We start from the raw sequence: 19,199 nt of genomic DNA on the forward strand, positions 1-19,199 counted from the left end.
GAGGAAGGGATTGGTGGGATGGAGGTGGGGTGGGAGGGAGTTTTCGCAGGAGCCTCTGAGGGAAATAGATGGTAGAAAAGGTTTTTCCACTCAAGACCGGGTTGTATTACAGTTCATTATAATCTAGGGAAATGACACATAGGGTATATTGCTGTGGAATGTGAGAGGGTTGGGGGATAAGACAAAAAGGAGAGCAGTTTTTGATCTAGTAACTAAACATCAGTCCGGCGATTGTAGGTTTGGTTGAAACTCACTTGACATTAGAGAATAGGAACTATATGAAAAATAAATGGGCTCAGTATGAATATCATTCATGTCTATCAACACACTCACGAGAGGTGAGTGTATATACAGGTGAAACTCGAAAAATGGGAATATCGTGCAAAGTTAATTTATTTCAGTAATGCAACTTAAAAGGTGAAACTAACATATGAGACTCATTACAGGCAAAGCGAGATATTTCAAGCCTTTATTTGTTATAATTTGGATGATTATGGCTTACAGCTTATGAAACTCCCAAAGTCACAATCTCAGGTCGCCTTTGCTCAGGGGGTATGGATTATTAGCTGACACTTTGAGCCGAGAATATTGAACCTTTTCACAAAATTCTAATTTTAAGCTGCATTACTGAAATAAATGGACTTTTGCACAATATTCAAATTTTCGAGTTTCACCTGTGTATATATATATATATAAGAAGGTGGAATATGAACCAATGAGATAGATGATAGATAGGTATGGGATGATTTGTGTGTTGGCTTTTGTATATATTCCTCCACCATTTGCAATGCAGGTTATGTCACGGTTAGCTGAATTTGCATGTAGTAGGAGTAAATGTCCGATATTAGTGGTGGGAGATTTTAATTGTATAATGGAGACGGAGAAGGATAGAGTCTCTACCATACCTGGTCAGAAAGAAACAATAGGAGATAGGAAAGCGTTTTCATGCTATAGTTGTTCATATAATGCTATGTCAAGAATTGATCTTGCATTGACCAGCCCTGATTTAATAGAAAAAGTGTAATGGTCACGTACACACACAGGGGGGAGGATAGTGACCACTGCGCTCCACCCTCACCCCTGGCCCAGCCTACTTGCCTCACGAGTCCTGATGACAGGGGACAACTGGACGGCAGTCCCTAACTTAGGGTTACGTGCGGGAAGGACAGACAAGACAAATAACGGATAGTGAATGGACCGGGTCAAAACCAAGAGGACAACGCAGTACAGAGGGAAAAGCAAAGAATGGTCAGGAGAAGCTGTGGTCATAAATACCAGGAGAGTCGAGAAGTACCAAAGGAGTCCGCAAAGAATAGTCAGGTGGAAGCCGAGGTCAATATACCAGGAAGGATGCGCAGTACAGGAGGAGCAGGCAAAGGATCGTCAGGGAACAGGTAAGTAAATTAACAGGCAACCTGTGGCCAGCAGGCTGCCTGTATTTATAGTGGGGAGTGAGGGTCATGTGACGTGGCCAGCGTCACATGACCGACAGACTGACCAGTCGAGCACCGAGTGATTAAGGCAGACCTAGGAGCAGGGAGCCTCCCAGCTAGCAAAGCCGCCCTGGGAACGAGGTCAAACACAGATCCTCGCTCCCGAAGCTAAGCAGCAGGTCTGCAGCTGATGGGAGACCGAGTGTGCCTTCGGCACCCCGTTACAAAAAGGTCATTAGTATGAAATATGAAGCGCACAGTGTGTCTGACCATTCCCCCATAATGCTGGTGGTGAAAGAAAAGGAAGTGGAGCGGGAGGTTAGGAGGTTCAGGTTGAACCCTTATTGGATCTTGTTAATTAAAGAACAAGATCTTATTAGTAAAGAGATAAAGGAGTTTTGGAATATAAATGTTGGATCAACCCATATTCATTTTGTCTGGGATGCATTGAAAGCATTCCTCAGGGTCAAAAGTCAATGATATTGGTATTTGGATGATAGTATAAATTAGGAGATGTGAGTATTAATGACATGATTTTTTTGTATTGTGCACTTTTTCTCATGTAATGAAATTGTGATCATGTTGGGATTGGATTGAATTTATGCTCCCTTTTCTTTTATTATGTGATAAAAATAAATAAAATAAATAAAAAAAAATTTCCCCCCCATAGATATGAATGCCAGAATTTTGTGATTAATACAGCCCGAACCGGTTTAGGCATAGACTCTATTTTAACTCCGTTTCGAAGCTCTCGGTGCTGAGAGGTGCGCTATGTATGTTTAGAGTCGATTGCATTTGTCATTTTTAATAAATTATTTTTTCAAAATAAAAACATCCCCCATAGAAATATATGGCAGAATTCTACGATTAATACAGCCCGAACCGCTTAACTCTATTCAAACTGTGTTTTGAAGCTCTCGGTGCTGGGAGGTGTGCTATGAATTTTTGCAGTCAATGAGATTAGTCATTTTTTTTATTTATTTTTTAGAAATTTATGTTTAAAAAAAAATAACCCCCCAAAAAAAGTAATGAATGGCAGAATTCTGCGTTTAATGCAGTCTGAACCTCTTAAAGTATAGACTCCATTCAAACTGCGTTTTGAAGCTTTTGGTGCCGTTTTAATTTTTAATTTAAAAATAAAAAAATCCCCCATAGAAATCAATAGCAGAATGTTCAGAGAATCACATTTTAACTGCCATGAATGATGTCCCAGGCACAGTCTAACTACCACCCAGGTTATATTTCATATACAGAGCTGTGTCGGGGCTTGTTTTTTTTGCGGGGTGAGCTGTAGTTTTTATTGGTACCACTTTGGGGTACATTCAAAGTTTTGCTTGCTTTTTTTTTAAAAAACATTTTTGGCAGGGGCAAGGTGACAAAAAAATTGGTGGCAAATTGTTAATTTAATTTTTTTTTCCCGTTACTGTATTCACTGTGCCAGAAAAACATTTCTATATTTTAACATTATGGACATTTTTGGATGTGGCAACACCTATTATGTTTCTTTTTTTATTATTTATATTTTTTGATGTAAAATTGGGAAAGGGGGGTGATTAATTTTTTTAAATATTTTTTTGTTATTTTTTTTAAATCATGTTTTAACACTTTTTTTTTGTTCTCTTAGTTAAAACATGATTTTAAAAAAATAACACAAAAATAAAAAAAATTGAATCACCCCCCTTTCCCAATTTTACATCTCAAAATATAAATAATAGAAAAAGAAACATAATAGGTGTTGCCACTTCCAAAAATGTTCATAATTTGCCCATCACTGTCTTAGGGGAACTGTAAATGCAGTCTTCTGATCGCTTGTACCATAGACTGCAATAGTATGCTATTGCAGTCTATGGGATGTTTACAGGCTACCTTGTACATGGCTCTGCAAATAGCTCGCTTCAAGGTCCAAGGCCGTCACAGCACTCAGATGACACAAATCGTTATTGACCCTGGCATATGAAGAGTTAAATGACTGGAATCAACGTTATCTCCGACCTAGGTCATTGTGGCTGGGTGTCGGCTGTATTACACCTGATGGCTCAGCTCCATACACCTGCCACTCCCATTAATGTACTGATATGTCAGGGGTGGCAAGGAGGTAAAAAGAACCTACCTGATTTGGTACCATTTGATTTCCCCCACATTACTGACCTGGTTTGTCTGACCTGTATCCAACATCGTTGCAGCCTCTCCTGGGTTTATGCCTCAAGACATCTTGCCCAGAACATCTGCAACAGGTGCAATCTCCCTATTTTAAAGGATAGGATCGCGTTGTTCAAAGTCCCATTCCTTGATATTTTTCATTTTTGAGGAAAAAAATTCAAAGATGAAGAAAAAACAAAAATGTTTAATTTATTCTAATACTTTCAAGTGTTACTATTTCCTTTCTAGATCGTTATCCATCTAACCCTATATTTTGGTCTAGCCTGTTGGGCGCTGTATTCTACCTGTATGCTTGGAACAATCACGTCATGTACTCACACAGTCCAGTGAAGCGTCGGCTCTCCAGCTGAGTGCCCCTAAATTCCTAGATCTGATCTGGGTATTTATTGACTTCATCCTCCCTGGTGTATAATCCACTGTAACCCTTTGCTGGATGAATCCGCAGACCTTCATAGCTAATAATAAACTGTGCCCCTGTGTCGCGGCTTTTCCCAGGTGTTTTCATATTACAGCTCAGAGATAATTACGTCCCTCTTATGTGCATTGCTGGCTGCCGGCCCAGTAAACATTCATGTCATATTATCTACAATTTTTACAAGGCCTTATTCCATGCTAACTCCTGTCCATGAAAGATTCAATGTATCTCTGATGAGAACATTGGGCTGAAGGGGACGTTCCGAGCCAAGATGGCGTTCAACTCCAATGAATGAAATTTTTAACCAGGCTAGTAGGATTTGCATTGAAGCAAACATCACTTACATAAACTGGAGGCCATTGCATAGTCATAGCCCAGGTGACTCCAAGGGGACCACCATCTCTGTGCTTAGCTTTCAGTGTAAAATGAAAGGCAGTTTGCATTGAAACTGGTACATCCTTTTATTTACAAAATTAGTTAGTATAACTCTTCCATCCTGTCTCTCCATTTAAATGATGTAGGTACAGATTGTACTTCCTCCCTGTCTCCACCTATGAATAATGTAAGTAGAGATAGTTCTGCCTCCTTGTATCTCTCTGTAAATGATGTAGGTATAGATAGCACTACCTCCCTGTCTCTCCCTTTCAATGATGTAGGTACAGATACTACTACAGTATAACAAAACAATAACAAGGACAAGTGCACACTGCAGTCTCACTAAACCCTCAAACTGATTTTAAAATTGAGAGATTAGTCAACATGTCCTACGGTGTAGAACATGTCTAAGCCCGGGCACCACGCCAAGGTTTCTCAAGTAGCCCGGGACCTAACACTCTCCTACCTGAGCCGTATGGGCAATACCAGGAGCCAGTGGGCAAATTACAGGAGCACAAGGCCGACTCACAAACAGCCCACCAGTTACCTCCAGCATGTAGCCATGCTTGCAATGGGAGGAGGGAGGAGTCTGTGAGTCCCACTCAAGACTTGCTGATATGTCCCAGGCCTCACAGGTGCACCTAAATGTGGCCTGTAGATGGAAAACAGGCACATTTAAATTGGAGTTTATACACCTCCAGGAATCTATATATACACAAACTGAAAAGACTAGCGTGGTATTAGCAGGAGGTGCTCAAACCCACATGCAGTTGTGCATATATATAGGGGAGCAAATCCTGCACTTGTGGCCCGTTGCTTATGGCAATCCCCAGCAAAATGCATACGGTGGAGGATGCCCGCGGCGAACCACAAGTACCACAATAGACATCCTACACAATGTAACAAGTGTGTATAAACTCCAATTTAAATGTACCTGTTTTCCATCTACAGGCCTGCCCGCCAAAAATTATTGATTTTAAACCGTCCGGAGCCAGTCAAGCCACTCAGGCTCCAGTAACAGATGTGGTGGCAGCGTTAATGGAGCAAGTTAACCATCTCACTAAGAGGCTGGAAAAGGTGTGCAGGAAAATAGAGGAATGGGAAAGACCATTGTTATTGGAAGACGAAAGCCCCCTACCTCAAAGGCTCCTCCCGCCTGCATATAAAGAGGTCTACCCCAAAGAACCCGATTGACGACCCGATTGAGTTACCGGTCTCAGAATCACAAGCAGCCCGTCTGCACCTATTGTAAAAAATATGGCCATACTGAGACGTGTTGGCAGTTAAACGGGCCACCCCCGAGGCCGAGGACCGCCCCTCGGGAGGTAGAACAGTAGGTCCAAAGGATCCAAGTTGGATGCCCAGATACGTAGGATCTCGTCCAAAAATTAACATATGTATTATCGGGATACCTTTTGAAGCCCTGCTGGATATTGGGTCTCAGGTCACCACCATCCAACGACCCACCTTTGACAAATTCTGGGATTCAAGTCTCCTCACCTAGCCACCGGAATCCTGGCTGGATATCATTGCTAGCAACGGCAAGCCGGTGAAAGTCCATAGGTACTGGGAACCTACCCTTCAGGTGGGGGAAGCCACCTTACCACAACAAGGTGTGATTGTGGTGCAACCAGGAGATAAAGGGGGACACCCCGTGAACAGGGACTAATGTCTTTAAAAATTGTTACTCCGAGGTACTTGAGGCCCTGAACCAATCCATACCTTCAGCTTCACCTGCTTCTAAAAGAGTCATTCAAAAGACTATCAGTGTGCTGTGTGCTCAGCAAAAATTTGCGAATGGAAAAGGAGAAATCTGTACTGCCCGGATCCGGGATAACCGGCCGGTAATCCTGCAACCGAATTCCCAGATCATTCTGTGGTGCCGTGCTGTACTAGGGATCCAGGGTCAAGACTATCAAGCCCTGGTGGAGCCTATTCAAATTGAAAATCATCCCTTCGTGCGAGCAGCCAAGAGCCTGGTGACTGTATCTCAAGGTAAAGTGCCTGTCCATTTGATTAATTTCAGTGATCACCCTGTTGCTCTCTCTCTAAGCACTGCCCTGTTGCTCAGCTTTTCCAGGTATCCTTCTAGTACGTTATCCGTCTGCCTGCCACGGAGACATCTCAAACCGCACAGAGCAGCAGCGCCCCTGCCAGCGCCTCTTCAGTATCCTGGTGGGAGGAACTTCATGTGGGGAACAAATCCACCCCGAAGGATCAAATGGAGGGAGTCCTGAATCTGGTGAAAGAGCACCACCAGGCCTTTAGCAAGCACTCCACGGACTATGGAGAGGTCAGTGTAATCAAACACACCATACCTACTGGCTCTCATCCTCCTATCAAGGAGAGATACAGACCCATACCACCTACTACATACCAGTCTGTAAAAGAGATGATACAAATGAAGGACTCTAATATAATCCGGGACAGTCATAGTCCCTGGGCTGCACCCCTAGTTCTTGTTCGTAAAAAAGATGGCAGCATTAGGTTCTGTGTGGACTATAGAAAAATCTATCAAATCACCCACAAAGACGCTTATCCGTTGCCACGCATTGAAGAGTCTTTAACTGCCCTAGGGTCATCAGCCTGCTTCTCAACTCTTGACTTAACCAGTGGATACTGGCAGGTGCCTATGGCCCCGGAAGACCGGGAAAAGACCGCTTTCACCACGCCTATGGGCCTGTTCGAATTCAACTACATGCCGTTCGGACTGTGTAATGCTCCAGGGACGTTCCAGCGGTTGATGGAGCGTTGTTTAGGCCATAAGAACTTTGAGACTGTACTGCTATACTTGGATGACGTCATTATCTACTCCAAGACATATGAGGATCATTTAAAGCATCTGGCCGAAGTGTTTCAAGTCCTCATTAAATATGGCCTTAAAGTCAAGCCGTCCAAGTGCCATCTGCTGAAACCAGCGGTAAAGTACCTGGGCCATGTTGTTAGTGCAGAAGGAGTCCAGCCTGATCCTGATAAACTCGCTGCTGTCCGTAATTGGCCTACTTCTACCACCGTGAAAGAGGTGAGAAGTTTCCTCCGTTTTGCGGAATATTACAGACGCTTCATCCCGCATTTTGCACAAATTGCGGATCCGATCCAGGAACTTCTGAGAGGGCATCCCAAAAAGAGTCCAAAGACTCCTATCCCCGTTGAATGGAATGAAGAACGGGAGATTGCCTTCCAGCTCTTGAAGAAGAAGCTGACCGAACCCCCTGTCCTGGGTTACCCAGATTATCAGAAGCCGTTCCATCTCTATACGGATGCCAGTAAAAGAGGCCTCAGGTGCAAGACAACAAAGAGAGGGTAATTGCCTACGCCAGCAGATCCCCCAGAATTATAGTTCCTTCAAGCTGGAATTCCTTGCTTTAGTGTGGGCTGTGACTGAAAAATTCAAGGACTACCTTGCTGCTACTCCGTTTGTCGCCTTCACTGACAACAATCCCCTGGCGCATCTGAATACAGCCAAGTTAAGGGCTCTGGAGCAAAGATGGGCCTCCCACCTTGCCAATTTTGACTTCACTGTGAAATACCGGGCAGGTCGCTCAAATGATAATGCTGATGCCCTGTCTCGGCTTCCCACTACAGAAGCACCAGATGAACCAAAAGATGCCTGGGAAGAAGTGGAGGTGCCGGCGTTTTACAACAAATTTGCTCAGCAAGATAATGTTCACACTGAAAATCACTCAGCTGCTGATCCCTCTCCACCGACTAATCCTGAGTCCAGGGGCGAACAAGAAAGGTGGATTAAGCTCCAGTCAGAAAGTAGAGTCCTCGGTGAACTGCTCGACTTCCTTACTAGTGGAAGAACTCCTGAAAGAGTCCGCAGGAAGAGTGCAGACCCAGAACTATTGAAATTGTAGAGACATCGCCACCAACTCTTCCTTCAAAAAGGCCTGTTGCTAAGAAGGAGCCTAGATCCAGTGTCCTGCGATAGGGTGTACCAGATCCTCATACCACGTCGAGACCCCAGTCTTGTGTTAGAGATGTATCTTAACCGGTCCGGACACTTTGGCGTGCAGAAAACTGAGGCCGCCATTCGCAGAAGGTTCTATTGGATTGGGATGAGAGAAGACATTGAAAAGTGGTGCCGGGAGTGTACTGCCTGTGCTGTCGGGAGAAGTGAGCGCCATGACCAGAGAGCGTCTCTCCACCCTATCGTGAGTAAAACTCCCCTGGAGCTTGTTGCTATTGATCATGTGAAGTTGGAGCCAAGTTGCTCAGGTTATACTTATGCCATGACCATTATTGATCACTTCACTAAGTTTGTTGTAGCAGTGCCTGTGAAAGACCTGACAGCCAAGACTGCGGCGGAAGCATTCTGGAAGCATTTCCTCCTGCCCTACGGCTGCCCAGAGAGAATCCTCACCTACCAGGGGTCTGCGTTTGAATCACAGTTGTTCCAGGAGTTGTGCCTGCTACATAATTGCCAGAAGGTCCGGACCACAGCCTATCATCCGCAAGGCAACGGACTCTGTGAAAAAATGAATCAAACTCTCATCGAAATGTTGAGAGCAGTGCCCCCTGAGACAAGGGGTAATTGGCCTACTCTGCTGCCACAACTTATGTATACGTATAACAATACAATTCACTGCTCCACCGGGTACACGCCTTTCTATTTGATGTTTGGCCGTCAAGGGAGGCTGCCTGCTGATCACTTCCTGGACGTGCAAATACCTGATGTCATCAACCCACTACCAAAGACTGATTGGGTGGTGGAGCATCAAAGACGTCTTCTTAATGCCAAAGAGATTGTTCAGGAGCGCATGGAAAGTGCCCGAGAGCGGCAGCAGAGACACTATGACCTGGCTGCTCATGCGGAACCTCTTGCTATAGGAGACGTGGTGTGGTTGAGGAATAACCACCGAACCAGCAAGCTGGACAGTAAGTGGGAGAGGACTCCCTACGTCATAACTGCTATTCCTAATGCTGAGACCCCCGTTTACCAAATTTCCAGGGAAGGTAAAGGCTCCCAGATCGTACACAGGAACCGTTTAAAGCCCTGCATAGAAGGAGAAACTGCAACAGAGGACATTGAGCCAGAGTCTCCTGAGCCAGAGTCGTCAGCCCAACCTGTGGATCCTATGCAGGCTGTTGAGAATTTGTTACATGACAAGGAGCCACTTCATTGGTTCCTCACACCCTGGTTGAACTTGTCGGTACCGGCTCCAGTTCCTGCTAGTTCTCGACCCCAGGATGACCTGTCCCAGGGTGTACCAGAAAGGGCTCCAGAGCCTGTGGATCCCTCTGGTCCCCTTGAGCCAGTAAGGAGGTCCACGCGGCCTACTAAGGGGCACCCACCTGTGAGATTCTGAGACTATGTTGTTGACCAGAGTAGCTCTCCCCGGGAAACTCCTGTTTAACTGTCTACAAGACCCGGGTACGGACTCATGTTTTTCCTTTGAGCCTCCAGGAACTTTTGTTACTATGACATTCTTATCATTATGGACTATCCTGGTTACTCCTGATACGCTGTACCAGGTCAGCGCCCCCGTTCCATGTACCAATTTATGAAGAGAACAACGCCCCTTTTCACCGCACTTGTCCTTTGCCAGCGGAGCTGCCTGCTAATTTCATTGCAAATGTACTGATTGTCGTATATGCCTGCTTTGCATTTTTGTCTTTTAGGTTACAGTTTCCAGCTGGGCGGGCCCCCTGTGTAGCGCCGAGGACGGGCAACCTCAAAGTAGCGGTGTATGTAGTGTCCCACTACGTAAGGGTGGGCACTACTAAGGGTCATGTTGCCCCACCTCCTGTGGGAAATTGCTATTGTGTTTTGTATTGCATTGTAATGCATATTTTCATGTTATCTCCTGTGTACCAGGCCTGCTAGGGGTGTAGTTTCTCCTCCCAAGCTGTAGAGGGAGCTAGGGAACCCCATAGTATATATAGTTAGGCCCAGACAGGAAAGAGTTAGTTCAGTCCAGTCCAGGAGGCTAAGTAGCTCAGTCTAGCCTGCCTGAAGTCCTGAGTAAGCAAAGCTCAGAAGTTAGTCCAGGAGAAGAGGTTCCCCCCTGAAGTTATCCTGCATCTTACAAAGTACAGAGCAGTGCTAATTTTAACCAGCAAAGTAGAAAGCTGAAAGGCAGAAGGTTATTTGCAGCAAGTGGATTCATACCAGAGGAAGGTTCCCCTCCCAAGGATAAAGCCAGCTATTAGGCATCCGGGCCTTGGAGAAAGTCAGACAGGATTCTGCAGAAAGTACAGCCTGATCTGTGAGTTTATTCCCTCTGAGTTATCTTGCTAGAATTTTACCTGCCATTTATGTCAAGCCTGCCTGATACCATTATCCTGCATATGGAACTTTATCTGAAGCCTGTAAATAGTTGAACTGTTCAGTAAAAAGGAGTTCTGGTTCACTACAACTGTGTGTACCTCAATTATTCCTACAACAAATCGGCGTGCCACCGTTACCGGCACTGGCGTCACGAACTATAAGGGATCTTTCCACCGGCACACAAAACTTCCAACACCCAGGGCACCTCACCTACCACCCTGCCTGGTCCCTATATACAGAGATTGCCCCAGAGGATCCATGTGTCAGCCTCTCCATCACTGCTGTACGCCTGCCCAGGGTCTTCTACAAATTGTGAGTACCAAGAGTAACCCTCGGTCTGCTAACTGACCCCCGTGACCTCACATTCGCTCACCCCACAGGACTGGCGTACTGCAGAGGCGGACACCAAAACGCTGCTTGCAGCGTTTTGGTGTCCACCTGGCAGTGCGGAGCCGAACGGATCCGTCCTGACTTACAATGTAAGTCAATGGGAACGGATCCGTTTACATTGACACAATATTGGTGCAATTGTAAACGGATTCGTCCCCTATTGACTTTTAATGTAAAGTCAGGAGTCCCTATTAATATACCATCGGATCAGAGTTTTCTCCAATCCGATGGTATATTTTAACTTCAAGCGTCCACATCACCATGGGAACGCCTCTATGTTAGAATATACCATCGGATTTGAGTTAGATCGTGAAAACTCAGATCCGACAGTATATTCTAACACAGAGGCGTTCCCATAGTGATGGGGATGCTTCAAGTTAGAATATACTGAGAACTGTGGACATAACGGCCCCCTGCTGCCTGACAGCACCTGATCTCTTACAGGGGGCTGTGATCCGCACAATTAACCCCTCAGGTGCTGCCAGGCAGCAGGGGCCAGACCCCCCTCCCTCCCCAGTATTAAAAGCATTGGTGGCCAGTGCGGCCCCCTCTCCCTCCCTCCCCAGTATTAAAAGCATTGGTGGCCAGTGCGGCCCCCCCTCCCTCCCCAGTATTAAAAGCATTGGTGGCCAGTGCGGCCCCCCTCCCTCCCTCCCCAGTATTAAAAGCATTGGTGGCAGTGGCCACAGGCTAACAAACCCCCTCCCCCCCATCATTGGTGGCAGCGGAGCGGCATTTCCGATCGGTGCCCCAGTTTAATCGCTGGGGCTCCGATCGGTTACCATGGCAGCCAGGACGCTACAGCAGTCCTGGCTGCCATGGTTACCTAGCTTATACTTACATGCGCTGTGTGTGGCCGGCCGGCGCTTCTCCTACTGGTAAGTGACAGGTCTGTGTGGCGCATCGCAATTGCATCCAGAGACCCTCACATGTTGCCAGGCATGCTTGTATGAAATTAATATAGTAAAAATGATTCCTCCATATATTAAACTCAATAGTAATAAGTAGATAAGATGTATGACTATGGAGGTCTCTACTGTAAAAGCAGTCACACTATGGAGGTCTCTACTGTAAGAACGATGACACTATGGAGGTCTCTACTGTAAGAACGATGACACTATGGAGGTCTCTACTGTAAGGGTGGTCACACTATGGAGACCTCTACTGTAAGAACAGTTACACTATGGAGGTCTCTACTGTAAGAGCGGTCACACTATGGAGGTCTCTACTGTAAGAGTGGCCACACTATGGATGTCTCTACTGTGAGAGCGGCCACACCATGGAGATTTCTACTGTAAGAAAGGTCACACTATGGAGGTCTCTACTAAAGGGTGGTCATGCTATAGAGGTCTCTACTGTAAGGCGATCACAGTATGGAGTTTTGTAATAATAATGTGAATGTTGTTGGAGAAAGAAAAGTCCACTTTTTCCACCACCAGGTAAAATCCAGGACAGGCCATTTTGTTTTTTTTTCCAACAATGAAGCTTTATTTTGATTATCAGACCCAGACACGGGAAGTATTTGTCACGTGCGGTGTCAAAGGGTAAAAGGGGATCTCAAAGGGTAAAAGGGGATCAGCCTTGCCAAAAGGAGTAATAAGGGAGCAGGTCACCTCCTACAGGGTCTCTAATCCTCTCCCTGACTCCTCACCGTATGAGCGGACCCCGATGGTAGGACGACTCATACTCAGGATTCCTAGAGACCCTAAGTCGCCCTGGTAATCCCTCATGAAGGAGCAGGGAAGAGACGACCTGTTCATCCCAGTCATGGAGGAACAGTAGTCTCTATCTGAGGCCAGGCTGCAAGGAGAGGGAAACACATACAGCATAAGGAGATGGCAGGTAAGCGAAACCAGTAACACACTTACCTGCCACAGACACCCTGACTGGAACCCGTGCACTAGTGCTGCTGTCCACACCAACATTAAAGGACACAGCACACACCACAAACCACACAGGAACCCAGGACACCCATAGCTGCAATAAACATGAGACAGGGGAATGTCTAGCAAACATGTTGGACACCAAACACCACCAGACATGTAACACCAAACTAGACATACAAACACCCTGAACATAACCCACTCCATACAAATAGGGACAGGAAGGGAAGGAGACACCGGGATGACATTGATGTCCCACTAGGTGGCCCTCACACTGGAAGATGGAACAACCAGACAAGGAGCATAACTCCAGCACACACCAAGGCTGGAGTACAACTAGCCACAGGTATAAGAAGCACCTAGTGACCACACCCAGCAAGGTAGTTAACCCTTACTGTTCAGACCCTGTTCACACCCCAAGGGCAGTTTAGTGGTAGGACCCCATGCGTGCTGAGACACCGTAACGTGGTGCATGAGAGGCTCCGATATGTTCCTGACTGGAAGATATTGGCAAAGTTCTCAGCTTTTAACATCGGCCTGAGGAATTGGCTAGTATTGTCAGTTGCGTATCATTTTGGTGCATTTTTTTCAGTGAATTGTGCACCAGACAGGGGAAGGCTACAACTTAAAGGGGAAGTGCACACACCAGCCACAACTTTGCCCCCAGCAACAGCATGCGTGGCAACCATGTCACGGCGCACACAGCCAAAGCCGAGACACTGCCACCACATGCCATAACAGCACACGTTGCCACCGGCAACAGCATGCGTGGCAACCATGTCACGGCAATCACCCAGAAGGCCGATGCACTGCCACCGCATGCTCTTACAGTAAAGGCCGTGACAGTATTGTAGCTCTAGTCCCAATATGGATGAATGTTCCTAATATCTAGAGTGCTGCTGACTCCATTCATCCCATATTCCTGCCTCTCCAGGTTTCTTCTTTTCTTCTCTCATCCTTTCTTATACCATATTTACCCGCTAACATTTGGAGGATATCTAATTGGATAGTACACTATTTGAAACTAAACATAAATGTTCACTGTTTGAATTTTAAAACTAAACATCTTTTTAAAACTACACATACAGTACAGACCAAAAGTTTGGACACACCTTCTCATTCAAAGAGTTTTCTTTATTTTTCTGACTATGAAAATTGTAGATTCACACTGAAGGCATCAAAACTATGAATTAACACATGTGGAATTATATACATAACAAACAAGTGTGAAACAACTGAAAATATGTCATATTCTAGGTTCTTCAAAGTTGCCACCTTTTGCTTTGATTACTGCTTTGCACACTCTTGGCATTCTCTTGATGAGATGCAAGAGGTAGTCCCCTGAAATGTTTTTCACTTCACAGGTGTGCCCTGTCAGGTTAAATAAGTGGGATTTCTTGCCTTATAAATGGGGTTGGGACCATCAGTTGCGTTGAGGAGAAGTCAGGTGGATACACAGGTGATAGTCCTACTGAATAGACTGTTATAATTGGTATTAAGGCAAGAAAAAAGCAGCTAAGTAAAGAAAAATGCGTGGCCATCATTACTTTAAGAAATGAATGTCAGTCAGTCAGCCGAAAAATTGGGAAAACTTTGAAAGTAAGGGCTATTTGACCATGAAGGAGAGTGATGGGGTGCTGCGCCAGATGACCTGGCCTCCACAGTCACCGGACCTGAACCCAATCGAGATGGTTTGGGGTGAGCTGGACCGCAGAGTGAAGGCAAAAGGGCCAACAAGTGCTAAGCATCTCTGGAAACTCCTTCAAGACTGTTGGAAGACCATTTCAGGGGACTACCTCTTGAAGCTCATCAAGAGAATGCCAAGAGCGTGCAAAGCAGTAATCAAAGCAAAAGGTGGCTACTTTGAAGAACCTAGAATATGACATATTTTCAGTTATTTCACACTTGTTTGTTATGTATATAATTCCACATGTGTTAATTCATAGTTGTGATGCCTTCATAGTCATGAAAATAAAGAAAACTCTTTGAATGAGAAGGTGTGTCCAAACTTTTGGTCTGTACTGTATATGCTTGTTGGTTAAAGGGGTTCTCAGGGAATTCATACTGTACAATAAAATCACTGAAAATACTTAAATATTACTTTATTATAAATATATTCCCAAATACTTTTCATTAGTTATAATGGCTCATTTTGTCTGGGGAGCAATCATTGGGAGAAATAAAACGGCCGCCGTCCTATTAGTGGACACAGAACCTGTCCTAATCACACAGGAGGCCAAGTTACTTCACAACACTGAGCTAAAGAGCTGCCTCATCCTCCTATCTGCTCTGATTGTCAGGGAATATGATTCTGAATACAGATGATAAGATCTTCAACTCAATCTCAGTAGGAATGGAGTTTATGAGAAGACATGAAGTACAGAGGTGGGGATGTGGATAATGAGCAGCAGCTCTTGTATGCAGTCTCCATTATCACAGTCTGTCCTGTCCGTCCTCTCTGTACTTCATGTCTCCTCATGAACTCCATTCCCACAGAGATTCATCTGAAGATCTTATCCCTGAGGTTGGCTAAATGCTGGCAGAGCACATGGGTACCCTGTAACCATGTGCTATGCCAGGATTAGCGGAGCGGCTCTTGCGTGTGTCCGCCTCACTAAGCTAAGAGCCCTGCATGTAAATCTTTTAGTTTAGCAAAGCCAAAATCAATTAATCAAGTATATTAGAAAAATTATTTTTAGGGAATTTGGAACATTTGAAAAAAAAGTTTAATAAAAGTTTAGTTACTCGTTAAACAGAAAGATCTTTATCCTCCTGCACACAATGTATGAAGATATCAATGTATGAACATTATATATATTTCTACATGTATACAGTGTATCTACATCAAGGTCTCAACTGTAAGAGCGGTCACACTATAGAGGTCTCAACTGTAAGAGCGGTCACAATATGGAGGTCTCTACTGTAAGACCAGTCACACTATGGAGGTCTCTACTGTAAGTGTGGTCACACTATGGAGGTCTCTACTGTAAGAGCAGTCATACTATGGAGGTCTCTACTGTAAGAGTGGTCACACTATGGAGGTCTCTACTGTAAGTGTGGTCACACTATAGAGGTCTCTGCTGTAAGAGCAGTCAAGTTGAGGAGATCTCTACTGTAAGAGCGGTCACACCATGGAGTTCTCTACTGTAAGAGCAGTCACACTATGGGGGTCTCTACTGTAAGTGTGGACACACTATGGAGGTCTCTACTGTAAGAGCAGTCACACTATGGAGGTCTCTACTGTAAGAGCAGTCACACTATGGAGGTCTCTACTGTAAGAGCAGTCACACTATGGAGGTCTCTACTGTAAGTGTGGTCACACTATAGAGGTCTCTGTTGTAAGAGCAGTCAAGTTGAGGAGATCTCTACTGTAATAGTGGTCACACCATGGAGTTCTCTACTGTAAGAGTGGTAACACCATGGAAGTCTCTACTGTAAGAGCGGTCATACTATGGAGGTCTGTACTGTGAGAGCAATCACACTATGGAGATCTCTACTATAAGAGCGGTCACACTGTAGAGCTTCTTCATATTTTTCAAGAAGGATTTTTTCTCTTCCTCTGGATGAAGACTACAGGATTATACATTAGGTGCAGACAGATGAATTTTTTTTTAGCACCTCCTTACTACTGTATGTTAGCTTGGAATTTGGCAGTAGGTAGGCCATCGAGGACATTCACTTTTTTCTTCAGAGACTCCTAATGACCTCTCTGCCAAACACAACACCCATTTATATGAGAAGTTGAGAACCGTACTCATTTATGCAGTCCTTTATTGGAATAATTATCATTTTTCCAAACCTCACTGTGGACGACAGACACGAGTTATTGTACAATATTTTCTTATATGTTTTAGAAAAGCGTCATCTCTTACTCCGTAGATCAGCGGACTGAGGAATCTGGGGAAACACTTAAACAAAAGATGGTTCAAAACGAGTAAGTAATATGTGTAACTCTTCACATAGGTCTCGGTTACAGTGGAGATGAAGGCAAACAGACATAATATGAGTTGGAAGGCATGGAGCATCACAGTTTTACCAGCTTTAAAGGCTGAAGAACGACCAGAACCGACCTTCCTGGCAACCAACATGACATTGATGTAGGTATATAGAATGATCAAGGCCACCGTAGTGAAGCTGAGGATAGTGTTGAAGGTCCTGACTATGTTTTGTATGGGACTTACCACCTTTATAGCAGCACAAATGTCATAAATCAAATATGAGCTTCTTTCTGCAAAGTACATAGTGGTAATGAAGTTTACACTACATATAGACAACCCTATGATCCAAACCACGACAATTGCATATTTTGCTCTCCTTAGTGTGCACAACTGTAAGTGTCTCAATGGGAAACATATGGCTATGTAACGTTCTAGAGACATGACGGCCAGGTTGTATGGGGTCACTAGAAAGATACAGCCAGCAATGCTTTGAATGATGAAACAGACAGCCATGGGGAAGTATACAGAATACATGGAAGCCACTACAATGTAATTTGTGATGATGATAAACAACGTGTCATTGATGAGCATGTGAACAAAGAGAATGTATCGAGGGTTCTCCTGCATGTGAGGAGTGGTGAAGAAGACCTTCAGCATGATGGCGATAAAGTAGAAGAAGAAGATGAAACACAGAAAAGTTGTAGTCAGAAAAACTGTTCTGGCGAGATCATCAACCACTATGGTACAAGAGAATGTCAGGGTAACATTCCTAGAAGCAGATGTGAAATTCATCATTAAAATCTGGATGGTAGCAATTCTTCTAGGAGATCTCACACAAGAATGTAACAGTGTAGAGCTAGTCAGATTTCTAGAATAAATATATATCTGCAATATTAGTCACTTAGACTTCTCTAGTGCTACACCCACTACCAGAATGAGTATCTGCCTATCAGACTAAAGTGTAACCATACAATGTCCATGTTCCTGTATACAGATGGAGCATTTCAATGTCAGTATTTATATATCTTAAGATGGTGTACATTACATCTTTGGCAACACTGACCATAGGTCATAGACGCCCCATTACTGATAGAGCATGCAGATTCAGATTCATATGGAATCTAATAGAAAAGAACCCTTGGTGTTAAATCAGAGTATTGCCTCATAGATTTCTATGGGTAGCATATAAAAGTTCCACACAGCTGAGAGGTACTGTGTGCCGTTAAAGAGAATGCTGATGGCTATGAGTCCTTCTCCTCCACCCCCATGAAAGGCCCTGTGATTGGGAATAGGTGGATGATTCAAGTCTGCTAGAATGGACTGTCACAGAACAGCTTATAGAGGGGTTTCTAAGTAACGGGCCCTTCCCTATGACAGAGGTTGGAGACCATATCTCTTGGATATAGTAGAAGAAACATAAACCTGGAAGTGGTCACTAACTTCTATCATCTATATGTTCAGTATATACATGAAAGTTAATGGATACTCACAGTTCTATACTCAGCATTACTGTGTAGACACATGAGGGGTTCGGATGCTCTTCTCTGAGGCTCCTGCAGGGTGCACATATTTATAGTAGAGTGAAGCTCCCAGTAGAGTGGGATATCCCTGGATTCAAGGAGTCAGCTAGCGCAATATGTAATTATAACACCAGAGACATAGAAATCTATTTCAGTATCTTAGTTTTTAGGCTGTAAATGAGCCTCTGGAAATGTTTCTCAAAGAACCTTTACAGCCTTGGTTTTGCATGGTGTAAAGGAGTATTTTTTAATGTGACTATTATACAGTAGTGAAGGGCTGTTTGTCAAGTGGCTGAGATAGCATAGCCCGATTGTGGCTTAGATAGGAGTGGATAGTGGGGCCTGGGTTGTGGCCTGATTGGAGTAGTCCTAAAAGTAGTAGGGTGAACCATGTGAATGATGGGAAGGGTGGTGAAGTTGGTTCCAGAGAATAGAGCCTGTATGCCTACCAACTTTCAAGTTGCCAAATTAGGACAATTTATATCCATGCCAGGAACCCCAATCTGCCTACTTTGGGTGAAGTTTGCAAATATCCAGCCTGTTTTACAGTTTTTTTTCACAGGATTGTCCTTCAAAAACCAGGTTGTTAGAAAGTCTGAGGCCGGAGAATTGAGACCATCTGCCTACTACAGGTTATCCTGAGATAAGCATTAGTTTTGGGTTTGCCAGTAGTGGAAGGAAACCTACTAGACTCTATTTTGATGGGACATGTTTTTGGATGACAGAGACCTTTACAGCAAGGTTTGGTATTGTAGAGGCTGCCAAAAAGAGACCATAGACCTGCAAAAGATTCTCCACATAGTGATCAAGA

The 19,199-nt window shown here is 44.5% G+C and overlaps 1 protein-coding gene across 1 annotated transcript; it reads right to left on the reverse strand.

Moving 5' to 3' along the window:
• Window positions 1-16,730: 16,730 nt before the first annotated feature.
• LOC120994046 (odorant receptor 131-2-like) lies at window positions 16,731-17,660 on the reverse strand. The gene has a single exon (XM_040422506.1). The coding sequence runs from the start codon at window positions 17,658-17,660 to the stop codon at window positions 16,731-16,733; it is 930 nt and encodes a 309-aa protein (XP_040278440.1).
• Window positions 17,661-19,199: the final 1,539 nt, after the last annotated feature.

Source organism: Bufo bufo, chromosome 3, assembly GCF_905171765.1.
Source record: "Bufo bufo chromosome 3, aBufBuf1.1, whole genome shotgun sequence".
Lineage (NCBI taxonomy): Eukaryota > Metazoa > Chordata > Amphibia > Anura > Bufonidae > Bufo > Bufo bufo.